General features: G+C 37.1%; 1 protein-coding gene across 3 annotated transcripts in view; it reads right to left on the bottom strand.

Annotated features, from left to right (window-relative positions):
- The window catches only part of OSBPL8 (oxysterol binding protein like 8), a 91,049-nt gene that overhangs the window by 22,586 nt on the left and 54,489 nt on the right, over positions 1–13,974 (bottom strand). For all 3 annotated transcript variants that reach the window (XM_064655615.1, XM_064655616.1, XM_064655617.1), the window contains 4 exons: positions 8,454–8,524; positions 5,065–5,145; positions 4,091–4,192; positions 2,675–2,878 (listed from right to left, as the gene is read on the bottom strand). In XM_064655615.1, the coding sequence (XP_064511685.1) occupies positions 2,675–2,878; positions 4,091–4,192; positions 5,065–5,145; positions 8,454–8,524 (458 nt within the window). The remainder of the gene's footprint in view (positions 1–2,674; positions 2,879–4,090; positions 4,193–5,064; positions 5,146–8,453; positions 8,525–13,974) is intronic.

The raw sequence follows: 13,974 nt of genomic DNA, 5'->3' as shown, positions 1-13,974 counted from the left end.
CATGGCAGAGCACCACACCAGGCGGGGGGGGAGAAGTGCTGGGGTGCTGCACAGAGGGGCCATGGCACCAGCACTGTGCACAGGCCTCAGCCATCACAAGTCCTTAAAACTCTTGGGTCACAGGACATGGACTAAGGGCGGATTTCTGCTCATGAGATCTGTCCTTTAAGTTCATACTGTGGGCACTTTAGGGTATGCTACTTACTCTGTACCAAGCCACTATAATTTAGAGATGAAATGTGGTTTTGGTGTCTGGTTTTGCTTTTTTTTATGCAAGAAAGTTACGCTCCCCCAAGTGTTTTAACATTACATTAAAACCAAATGAGTAATTTATAGCAAACATTTACGTATGTTGACTTAATTTAAAGAACTGCTCATGGATCTTGATTTCCTCTAATGGATTGCTGTTCCAAAGGCACTGGATACTTTTCTTTAATACCACCCATTATGGTTTCAAAATCAATTTTCAGTATGTTAGTGTTCTGTACAAGAGGCACATTAGTTTCCATGTGCTAGGTAACTTTATGTGGATTGACTGCTCCTGATGGATGATGCTACAACTACTCCGAGGCAATGGTCAAGTTAAAAATTCCATGAGATTAAAAAACTTTTGAAGTTTACTTCCTACAGAATATTCATGCCAATAAAACTCAAATGCCATGAACCTTCATTCAAAAACAGCAATGAAAACTGATAAGCAGCCACCCTTGACTAAATTTACTCACAAAAAATTATTCGCATTAACTTTTCTAGTTATTAATTTTAGGAAACTGAAATGGCATCAGGGCCAGGCACATGAGAAAGACAAAACAAAGTACAGTGCATCAGCTACCTCATCAGAGTGTAGGAGGAACATCAAAGACCACAGCAACAGGCTTAAGGGAGCATGTGAAGTGACTGGTCACAAACTACTGCAGGAGAGAATTTGCAGTCTGCCACCACACTATAGGAAGTGTGTTCAAGCGAGAAAATCTCCCGCAGTACTTAACACCTCTGTACCTGCTTCTTGCAATGCCATCTTCCTGCACTGACTTCAAACAAGGCTCATTTTGCCTTAGACTTGAGGCTCTTTCTGGTAAATCTACTCTAGATCAGTCAATTGCTATTACACTTATGCAAGTTTGCCTCATGGTAATAAATCTAGGACATTATGACTGACTAGGTAAACAAGGCAGAAAAAGGTTTCAAACTTCAAGGCCTTTCATCTAATAAAATCCAGTAATTCTCAACTGCAAATAGCCATACCAAAATGAACAAATGCCACTCCAGCTCTCAGCACATTTAGAATGGACAATATCAACTGGTTCAGGTTTAAAATTTGACCTACCTTAAAAAAGTAAAAATCTGGTGGGGCATGTCCTCTAAACTCTAAATATCTAGTTAAAAAAAACAAACAAATCCATTTCTCATTGCCAAGCAATAAAGAAATATAAGACTGATTTCTGATCTTCTGTAGACAGGCCACCACTTTGCAATGTATGTATACATGTCATAAATAAGCACATTAACACCAAACGCTACAGCTTTGGAAAAGGATATGAAGTTTGTATTCTGCAAATGTGAGATCACTAATTACTGAAAAGTCCTCCTAAGCAGTAATAAAACAAAATTATTCAAAAGCAAGTACAAATGATTTGATCTAAGTTTGGTAAATTTAGATAACATTAATATTGATAACAATTCAGAATGATCACAAGCATCAGGAATTATACTGACTGACTTCCCTAAGAAAAGGATGACAAAATCAATTCAGCATATTCAACAGATGTGACAGTACATCTGTATCAATTTAAGATTTAGAACATAAGATAGTTACTAACTGTACGATTGTAAGATGTTGCAGAGGGCATAATTAATTAATTATGAGAAGGTTCCTAATATTGTACGGTAATCTCATCTAATGCAAGATGTCACTTCAGGAGGAAAATATGTTCACTTGTGCTGTGCTTCCACACCCCCTCACCATGTAAACACAAAACAAGGACTACAATAGTTTATCAGATTGTAAACAATGAGTAATAGCAAGCATTAAAGATTCTTTTGAGAAATAAAAATAAACCTTTGCTGTGCAGAACACACACTGTGCATTTCAACACAGATAGGAGCCACTCACAATATTATGCCATCTATGACAAGGCAAACAGACATCAGAACTGGATGAAAATATTTATCTTCCTAACATTGTAGCCAAAACCAAGTAGACTTGGCTAACAAGTTGCAATATAAGCTATTATTGAACAAGGAAGTTACTTGAATTTCTACTCTTACAAGCAAATTGAACTAGGGTGACATTTTATTACAAGGATATAGAGTTGGACACCAAAAAACATTTATAACAGAACTCTTTCATTTTGGCAAATCCCACCTTAATTTCTCAGATTTGATTGATGTAAAATACCTTAAACACTCATTCCTTCATATGATTGCCAGTGATGGCATTACCCTCTTTAATGGCATCCCTTTGCACACCACACTTCTAAAGCTGTTTACAGAGCAGCATAAATCAAATAGTTTTTCTGATGAACAAGACGAGATGTTGAAGGCTTATATTCAGAATAAAAAAAACCACTAAAGTTGTAACAGAAAATGCAGTTCAGCTTTTCATTAAGGTTGTCTTTACTCATGGCTCGCTAACGCTACTCATCCTTTAAGAACCATGCATGCTACCACTAACCTTTATAGCCCATATGGACTGCTCCAAAGGATGAAAAAGTTTGAAACAAAAGCCATCTTTTTTAGAAGGCCTCTCGATGAGTTCACAAGCATTCAGGAGCACTGTTCCTACCCACTGGCCATTTTTGGGGGTTTTGTAAATAAGCAACACTCCTGGTTTCAGTACACACCACAGTTTGGTCCAGCTTTTCAAGGTACCACGAATCTAGAAGATAAATAGTTACAGTTATATCTGAGTGAAATCAATACCAAAACCATTCCCCTTAACAAAATTAAAATTGAAATTATTTATTAGCTTTTATTTCAAAGCAAAGTTTATCAGGTCTATCAAAAGTTTATCCAGGTTGATCAAAGAATACAAAGGTACAATTTCAATGCTCTCTCTTCTGTTCTCTCTTTATGACTACTTAATTCTACAAATGCATATACACACATCCAGATATAGGAAGTATGACAATTAATCTGAAACCTTAATGAATTTTCCTATCTGAAACATATTTTATCACTAGCATGAAGACAGGATAATCTTTGGAAACAGAACTCCTCTGAACACAGGGCAGACTTAATAAGAAAAGCAAGATATTCACAAACTAACTCATATATATTTGAATTTCTTAGATAAATGCTTTTAAAACAGGTGTTAGCTTCAACATGTATGTGAAATAAAAGAACCTTTCAATTCTCTGAATTTCCACATCTCATTAGACTGCTTGCATCAATTCTGTCAATTCTGGATTTTATTCACTTCTGTGTCTGTAGGACTGAATGACAACTTGATCTGTGGGCAATATTTTAGCCTGTTTACACTGATTTTTGCAAAAACTGGAGAAATGTTTTCCTGGCAAGTTACTGTTTGGTTTTTTTTTCTTGCACTATTAGTACAGTACTACTGTACCATTTCTATCCAAAGATTATATTTACAAATGTAAGGAATATGTACAAATATATTAACTGCACTACTGTTGATAACATTTACTGCTATCTTTGAGAAATTAATTCCTTGCCTTTTGTACCAGTTAGTTCTTAATAGAGGAAAAGAAAATCACCAAAATGCAGAAAGAAACCTATATTCAAATATCTGACTGAATCATTTTCACTGCTGTTATGGATGTAACAGAGCTTCACCTCAAAGTGTAAAATGAGAAGGACAAAATAAGAATTGCAAAACCAACTCATCCAAAGTTAATGGCTATATGTGCAAGATGCATGTGACTAGGGTGACTGCAGCAAGTGGCAGTTAGGTTCCCCTATTACTCCCCTAGGATTTGAGCACAGAGACCTTGGGATGCAATTAGTGGCTGCTGTGCCTGTAGAAAAACATTAACAGCAAGTAAAAGATTGAGCCTTTTCTGTTCTGGTCAGAAAGCAGCAAGCAGCTGCTACATTTTCAACTCAGGTTTCACACTTGGATTCTGACCTTCAACCAGTCAGCCATAACAATAACTGATGGGTCTGTGATCGTGCTAAGTAATTCTTTTGTGGCTCTCTTCTTTTCTTCTCTGTAATTTTTCTTTTGAACCTGTAAATAAAAATATTTACAATGTCACAGCCATAAGCCAGTTATCAGCATAAAAAGGCATTGACCAATACAAGATGAGGAAAAACCTGCTAAATTCCATTTGCAGTACAGATGCAGAGAAGTAGCTTTAAAACACAGTATTTGACTTCAAGGTACAAACAACCATTTCATGCTCTGTTTCAAGAACAGCTATGATGTAGCCAATTTCAGATTCTTCTGCAATTTGCTTTTAAAACTGAGGAATTTAAAACTCCCGTTAGAATCACACGGGAGAATAAACAACCAAACCAACCTCCCTCCCCTCTTCCTTTCCTGGTGTAAAGCAGAAAATGAGAATTGGGGTAGATTCAGATTTACAGGTACATTATCTGATCAGTAGTCTTTATCCATCAATTATGTTTCCTCCCCAGTAGAAATTCGCAGCAATGTATCTCCCTCTTTTAGAGCCAAATAATTTTACGTTTCTCCTGACATGGTATCTGCCAAATAGTGGAGTATGGTATTGTTACAACACAGGGGGAAAAAGGCAGCGGAAAAACTACAAGTAATGCATTCAAACTGTAATTTTGATAATTCCATTTATCATTTCATTGCATGTAGATATCCTGAGGTCGCTGCCAACCTGAATTATCCAGTAATCTTCTGAGTTATCTACAATCGTGTGCCATCTTAAAGACTGCATTATAGAAGCCCATTATGCAAGTAACAGTACAGTAAAATTTGAAGAGACTCAACAGCACAACTTCTCACAATACTTAAATATTCCATAAGTCTCATGATTATTTGGCATTTTTTTCTTCTCATTAGGGAAAAAGGTAAAATTATGTGAATACATTTGTAGTTCATAAGGAGTTACTAGAAAATGAATTCACCTTGAGAGATTCTTTTTTTGTGAGTTTGCTTGAAGGTGAAGAGATGTCCTTCTCAGAGCCATTGAAAAGCTTGGATTCAGACTGAAATTCACAAATCACATAATAAATTACAATGATAGATACAAGGATATATTACTGATGCAGGCACGTTAGAAAGTGTTTGCAGTGCAGTTATGTTTGTAAGGTTCCCATTCCCACTCACTTCTCTACTGTTTTCCCCACTTTAAAAAAAACCCCAAAGCAACAAGCCACAACTTGTAACATGAGCTGTTCACCACCTATTTATTGAGTCTCTTTTCATATAAGTTTTATGGGAAAGAAGTCTGTGATTCCTCCAGAAACAGCTGAACTATGTACAGTATATATTTAGCTCATGTAGCCTGTTACTTGATAGAGCGGGCTTGAATAGCTTGGCGTTATTTTAGCAGAGAGAGAATGTTTTAGGCAAATCCTGGTGTTTAAACACAAGAGTCATTCCCATGATATATGAATCCCAATGTCTTCATCCATTACTTGACAGCTCCTCCAAATGGACTGCTATAGAGGCACTTACCCTGTAACTCATGAAGGAAAATACAGCTTTATAAATCACCAAAATAGAACTGTCCACTAATGGCACTTGTTCTGCTCCTTGCTCCTTAATCCCACACTCTGATTACTTTGCAAGTCATCTCCAAGAAGCTCACAGTGGCAACAGACAGGGGAATAGACTTAGGTTTGTTTATGACACCCAAGTCCGTGTTCATGCAGGACAATAAGCTGCCTCAGCACCACATGATTTCTCTCCCCCGCCTCTTCCACATCTTTTAAGGTTCAAAGTTTACTTGTTGTCTACTAATTAAAAGGGAAATCAAGCCACCAAATATTCACTGTGGGATACAGCACTCTTTGGGGAAGGGGGGGGGGGCAAAAAAAAAGGGAAAAAGAGGAGTCTATCACAGAGTTCTCACATCATTCCTACTGGAGGTCAGAGAACACTGAGTGGGTATCCACTACTTATACAAACTTAGATAAATTACAAAGAGTTCTATTTCTTTGTGCACTGAAACATAAGCCTTTGGGTGGACCTAAAGCTTCTGCCTTGTCAAAAAAACAAATAAATAGGAAAAATCAATGTAACATTCTAAAGTGTGTATTCAATTCAAGGACAGTTCATGAAAACTGCTTCTCAAGCTGCTCAGCATTTCAAATCTCAGACTACAGTGCAAAATCTATTCACCAAATTTGCATTCTGGAATACTATAAAATGACAATCAAAAAATATGCAAGCTTTGAGGAAAACTTACTGCAATAATAAAACCAGTGCACTTGAGCACTCTTAACTCACAAGCTGCTCAAAAAAAAAGAAACAAAAATTAAAGATTTACAAGCAGAATAAAGCAATTTAACTTTATTCTACTTTCACACCTTTTATTCTAAGGACTAAGACTTTACAGGAATCTACTTAGTTACTGTACAAAATATGTGCAGTAACTGGAAAAATTGTAGCGCAACATTATTTCAATGGTACGTAAATGTTCTTTAATTTCCATACATATCTTAGAAAAACGAAGCAAACCTCTTCATTTTGTAGTAGAGGTATGTTCTTGACATTCAAAATTTAGCTTTAATATGAGCATACACCTTGAAATTAAATTCCTCTCTCTAGATGTTAAAGGAAATACAGTACTTTAAATGTAATAACAGAAGAGGGGAAAAATGCTTATCACTGTCACATAAGAAGAGGTAATGAACTCATTATGCAAGCTATAATGGAGCAACTTAAGCAAAACATTCATAAATATTCTAGTTGCTCACTACAGAAAGCTAAGACAATCCAAAGGTCATGCATATAAACCAGTAAGTATCACAGGCTACAAAAACTCATTTTCTCATTGTCTCAGTTTTAAAGCTCACTAATATGACACTGAGTAGAGTTCTACATTTACCTGTCGAATGGATTATGAGACAGGTCAGTGATCCATGTATTTCTATGCTAATAACTTCCTCAGTGTTACATCTACACAAAGTGGATGGGATAAAAAATTTAGAAGAAAACATTTTAAAAGAACCTGCTGCAACTCCCAGCAAGGTACCAGATTCCAGGCAAGTCTCATCACTGCTTTTCCATTCTCACTTAGAAAGAAGGGCTGCTACTTCATCTCCACTAGTATAATCAAGTGTCACATGCAGTAATTGCAAAAAGACAGATGAAGAAGAATATCTACTAGCAGAAGTACGAATATTGATCTCATCTTTGATAGCAGAAAGACATAAACAAAAGTAACACCAAAGAACACAAAGACTTAAGATCCTGGAAAGACAAGAACCAAGAAAAATAAATGTAAGAAAGAGAAAAAAGGAATTGGATAGTTAAAGAGAAGTGATCAAGAGTGTCTGAAATAAATACAAGTCAAAAGAGACCATATTAATTTGATTTCCAAGTCAAAAATTATTTAGATTTCTGGACCAAAATAAATATTTTGATCAGAAGCAAGCTGGATGGTAAAGTATATTTCCTTGATATTCCTGACAAGGAATCCATTCTAGGATGCAGTAAAGCTAAAAGACACGAAGTTTTGTAATTCCAAGTCACATGTAAGACACCAACAGCTTAGCTTAGCTTAGCTACACACCAAAAAATGCACCATCAGCTCCAGAAGCTAATTCTGGAGATACCATTTCAGCCAGGAAATGCTACCATAATCTTTAAGTCTCTTGGTTTTCCTTCAATATCTTTGTAACATTTCCCTTTAAGGCTCTGACACATCAAATATCACAGAAAAATTTGTGTCAAGACCTCGAGTGCAATTCTTCTGTTTCCAAAGTGCGGCTGCCTTGGCCAGGACCACCTCCAACAGGTGCAGTGCCCACCTGGTAGCAGAGCACTGTGGGCAGAGCTGTGTGCGAGAGTGGCAAAACACAGGCATGTCTCCCAGTCCCACTGGGAATGGGAGAGCTTGTGTTCAAGCTCAGGTCCTCACCTGCTAGAGCAGCCCATACCTGCTGCACCCTGACAATCTGTGTAAGTGTTTGTTATCACATTTGCCTCTGTAAAAAGACATCCTAGCAGAAAATAGAAAACCACAGAACAGAACAGAAACACAGTTGGGTAAGTTAAAGCTTTTAAACTCTATATATGGCAAAGCAACATCCCACCCTAAGATGATAGGAAGAAGAGTCCATATTTCATTTTCACTACTTTGATCTTTGAACCATAAACTTTCACGTGATGTCATCCGGGGAACTATATTAAGAAATTCACTTTAATCTTTACCTATTGCTGATTCTGAAGAGTAATCTTCAAGATTATCTACACAAAAGTTAAGTATATTTGCCTTTAATTAAAAATGCATAACTCCATTACGTACTAACATTCTTAAGCCAAATTAGGAGGTTGGTTTCCTTACCTTACTTTTTGACATAGAATATGCTGCATCCTCTTTACTTTGTGACACATCATCCTTCCCTCTGTCAAAACCTTAAAGAAAAGACAGCATTGTTGCAATGATCTGAAGATATTAACATTTTGTATGAGCTAGCCTTTGAAATAAATTTGCAAATTGTGTTTAGCATAAAAAGGCAAAGTGCAAGTAGATCAGATTTTCAAATAATGTATACATACCAGTCTGTCTCATCAGCTGAAAATGTACCAGCTACTACAATCTACACTAATTTAATACCCATTAAGAGGCAAGAACAGTCCACTGTATTTGGAAAATGTTGCGCCCGATCCAATAACCTGATGCATTGTAAATATAATGTGCCAACTTTTGTTCTTTTATCTTCTCATTCTCTCCTGCTGCATGCATGCAGGTACAAAGCAGAATACTAAATAAAGCCTTTTCTGATTTGTTCATTTCTGTAGCTAGAAATAATTGTTACATAGCACCTACATGAAAGCCCATCTGATCACCAATCATGGTTTTTTGCAAGAAAATGGAAAAGGTTCCTTACATTAGCCTTGAATTTATACTTTCAACTTGACACTGAATAAGCCTAAGTACAAGGTTTTATCTAAAACAGTTGTTGAAATCTCACATTTATCCTCTGTTACTTACAGTACAAACCCCACACTTTCCCAGTATCCAAAAAGCAAAGTGAATTGGTGTACGTGCAACTATGGAAAAGAGGTTCACAACTGGCCTGGGTGCTGCCACACAGCTGCTACATGCCACAGAACATACACTGAGAACCTAGCATCCTCTTGCAGAAAAATCATCTACTCTAGTTACAGGACACAACATCTCAGCAATCCATTTTATTTGACAAGGGTGGTGGTAGCCTAAAGCTTTTACAAACAGGAACAAAACAAATTGTGCAATGCATTTATCCGAGTAAGTAAACATGCCATCATTTGCACACACTCCAGAGAGAAGGCAGATAACTGTGAAGTCATCCATGGATTTCAAGAACAGCCCAGACAACTGAGAAGCCTGGTACGGGGGTGCCCTAGAGCTGCAACCCACCAGAGGGCACTGCACCAGCAGGCAAATTGCATCCACAGACACCACAAGCGCTTCAGAGCACCCGTTTGAACAGGGTCTCTCCCAACTTTGAAACAGAAATTGGTACTTAACTCTTCTCACTTCAGAGCTCTATCAGAGAAACTTCTTGATTTCACATTCTTCAGGAGAATGTGTGTATGTGCAGGCAAACTATGAGCCTTGAAAGAATTTTTATTGACTCTCTGTAGCAGTGTTGAGTAGTTTGTTCATTGTAGGATTTTTTTTTTATTAATATCTTCACCCTTCCACAACTTACAATACAGAAATTATTCATTTATCACAATTACATACATTATTAAAACTATACACATCTTGGGAAGTTTCACAGACTTAAAGAGGCATTAGGTTGATCTTCAAGTTACATGAGAAACTGGAGATTCCTCTTGGTTTTGGTCTGGTAATCAGTCTTTTGTTTCTTTTTGGTTTGGTTTTTGGAGGTTTTTTTAATTATATTTATTACCTTTTGCAAATAGTCTTTATTAAGACCAGGTTTTTAAAAATTATATACTGCAATACAATATTTCATTTTATGTTCACACAAAGGAAACACTACACGCCTTAAAAAAACCAAACCAAACCAAACCAAACACCAAACAATTTTTATACATCTTTGCAGAAGTCATTCTATGCACAGTTTATTAAACCCTTCATTTTGGAATTCTTCAAACACATCTGCAATAGGTTTGTTCAGCTAATGAAAACCTGTAACACAGAAGACCATTTGATCACAGGGAAGAAGTACCTAGACAGGCAGAAGATTTGTAGGACTAGGGAATCCACAAAAAGGCATGTCCTGATCTAGAGACCATAAGCCACATTTCATATGTAACACTAAATACAAAAGCACTTTTTTACAGCACTAGTTATCAGGTGCTGAAACAAAACAAAGGTTGCTTCAAGCCTCAGAGATCTGCCTTAGTTCACTGAGAAGTTACCAGATCAGATGTCAGGCAGTCAAACACACACCAGAACCATAGTACAGAGGCTTAATCCTCACCCCAAAACCCAAAAGAAATCCCTCAGTAGGAACAAACTCCTACTGAAAATGCAATGCAGGCCTTTTCTAGTTACTTTCCCATTTTTACTGATTTATTTAATGGCACATACAGAAGACATAGTGATGGGAATCAGCGAGGAACTGCTAAGTCAGCATTATTTTAACAGAAGAGAAGTTATAATTCACAGTGTGCTTTCTAAAGCACAACGGCTTTAAAGATTTTATACATCCTTATCTAATGGACATACATTTTTATTTTCACAAATACTTTTTATCAGTATCACCAAGCAGAAATGAAAACATAAAGAGCTATTCTGTCCCAGAGAACTGGACATGAAGACCAAAGTTCAGTTCCATTTCCATGAATTTCACCTCCTTCCTTTCAGTGCCTTGAGCCAAGAGGTGTGCATGTCTGCTGATTATGCCACCACACTCACTGTTTCCTTCCTCACCCACATGCACAAAAAAGGGCTCTCTGAGGGGTTCTTTAGCAAAGCCAAGTCAGGGTGCTGCACCTGCTGGTGCACCTTGCACTGTTCCATCCCGGTCTGTGAGGAAACCCAGTCAGTCAACTTCACATCTCACACCATCCTACTTGTAACATCCCTCTGTATAGAAGGGATCAGCTCACTCACAATATAGATGGCTTTTCTCCCTATGTGCTAAAATGTACGTTAAAAAAATTAATCCTAACTCAGGTGCTAATCCAGACACAGCCTCAATCACTACAGACACGTTTTTGAGGGAGCCTCTATTAAGATGGAGACACCCCAATACTAGAAAGCAGTCTTACTTCTAACAAGAACAGTTTGATACTAACACCTGGAGGTAAATTTGTACTGAAACATCACAAAAAGTTATATGTGGGACATACACACTTTGCCACAGAAATACTTGGTCAAGGAAACAACAACAACAGAACAATTATACTCACAGAATCATCAATAAGAAACACTGTTTTCACTCTTCCTGCTACCAGTTATGAAGAATAAATCTATGGATTTCTGACAAATACAACAGCAAAGCCAAGAAAGCTGCATCTCTAAAGGTGGGGGGTTTTGTGCTTTTGTTCACCCCAACAGTACTAAAAATTGCACCACAAAAAGTCATTGAATCAGTGTCTGGAGCAGAGACTACCAGGCTATGAGAGGCTAGAGGCAAGGTCTGATAAAAAGAAAGTGTTTCAAGCTTTTCAGTGCTTATCAGCAGTGGTCTTGGACTTAATATTTTAGTTTACTTTCTCTTTCCCATCTTGTAATTCAACCAGAAACTCGTCAGCAAAATAACCTGAGGTCACATTTCACAATGGAGAAATTCAGGTGTTGGAGATGCAGTCCCTTTCTCTACTTTCCTCTCTATTAAATCCCTCGAATTTGTGTATAATTTTCTATCTACAATCCTGAAAGCAATCTTCAGAGTTAAGAGCTCCACTATGTACTGTCTAAAGCAGTTCTCAACACCAGGGATTGTGTTCAAAGCAATATTATATCTTAACAGACTCTCTCCCAGTGTGGCCTTCCGTGTCTTAACAGCACAGGCCCCACGGGCTCTGAAAGCTGATCCCAATGCCAGTGCAGTCAGCTGCAGTTCATGGTTCCCTTAGAAGCCAAGGGAAACTCTCCAATAGTGTGTTCCTACTGTGAGCACTCATCAAGTCCTTCCAAAACTTGCAGGCCAAAACCTACATAAAAACTCGTGATGAGCTTTCACACCGATGCAAGAGCCTGACAACTGCACACAGCTGAAGAAACTGGAACCCTTTGCACACAAGATGTCGATGAAAAAAAAAAAATCCAACAGTGCTTCTTTAGAGACTGAGCCAGAATATGTAGTCAATACCAAAAGAAAAAAAAAATCCTTCAAAACACTGTTGATGACAAAAAATGAGGATTAAGTTAAGCTTAAAGACTGCTTAGGATAAAGTCTGTAGTAGAGCACATTTTCAAACAAAACTGTCCAGTTAATACATTTCGATTTTCAAGCGTAACACAAGGATTATTCTTTAAAGTTGCACCCACAATATGTCCCTTTAATCAGTTTTGTGGTTTTGTTCACCCCAAGGGAAAAAAAGCAAAACTGACCACATAACTCCTACATCTCAAATACTAGTTTTGTACCTCTCAGCAAATGCCATCTGCAATTAGGACACATGAAAAATTACACCAGAAAAACACATGTTACTTTCTAATGTCAGATCTATTTTATCCATAAAAGAAGTAATACCTATTCACTGGGAGATCCTTTTCCAACATACAAAAGAACCAGTAAAAAAGCAAAGCAATGCATTAAAAAATCATAAATAGCAAGCCAAGCAACAATATTGCTGACTACAAAATGAAAAGAAAGGAAGAGCCCGATTTGATTACTGGTGTGCATGTGCAGTTGTGAAGAACAAATAATAGAGCTGAAAAATTATATGCTTCTGGAAGAAGTATGAGCTACATTTAGTGGGAAATATCAATACTGGTGCTGTACAATAAACAGGTCAGAAAAAATCCAAAATAATCTTTTTAAAGAATTGAACACAGGGAACAATAGTCTTTTTAACTGACTGATTTTCAAAAGCTTACTGGCAACCAGTTTTAAGAATACAGTCTCGTATTAACTAATTCAGATTCCTCCATGGATTATGAAATTGAAGTAATCAGAAAAGTAAGCAAAGTCCTTTTTATTCTCTCACAGTTGTGTTTTCTTTTGTAAATACCATATAAAATAAACAATAACCAAAGACTGTCAACACTGTAACTACACATGAGCATCTTTTAGACAGGTAACAACTACTCTTTTTTTAAACAAGTCTAAAAGACTACACCTTCCAGCATATTAAGAATGTTTTAAATTCTTCAGAGATATATGAAAAATTCCAAAAGAGAAAACATTTTTAGTTAAATGTTTACACTTGAATTTTTTCATTAAAAAATGCAGAACAAATGGAAAACAGTTAAGAAGTCTTCCATTGTCCACTTACGGACAGCGATCAGCTTCAATTGCAGAATTCTATATGAAGGAAGCAAATATAAAACTAAACCTTTTTTGTTTCAGTAATTACCAGATTGCACGTATTTATTTTAAAGGTAGGAAGGATCTGTCTAGTTGCCAGCCTCATGCTTTCAGGCTTTGAGATCTTTATTTCCTGAGCAGCTTGAATAAAACAGTGTTAGATGCTTGGCACAAGGCTAATCATTTTCTGAAGCAGAGTGAAAGGAAATGTTATAGGGTAAAACAGGAAGTTTAATAAGATGTCATGTCTCCCACCCGCCTGAGGCTGAACACACTGCTCCAATGATTCTGCAGGCCAGGATTGGCCACTGATGCAGAGACACCCCTAATCACCAGTTTGCAACCTCTCCTATGCGCTGCACCCAACTCTTCTCCATGTCTTCAGAACCAGGGCTTACAAATTCAGTGAGCCCTACTGCAGAAGAT

Source organism: Pseudopipra pipra, chromosome 5, assembly GCF_036250125.1.
Source record: "Pseudopipra pipra isolate bDixPip1 chromosome 5, bDixPip1.hap1, whole genome shotgun sequence".
NCBI lineage: Eukaryota > Metazoa > Chordata > Aves > Passeriformes > Pipridae > Pseudopipra > Pseudopipra pipra.
This window is presented reverse-complemented; position numbering and strand designations above follow the sequence as displayed.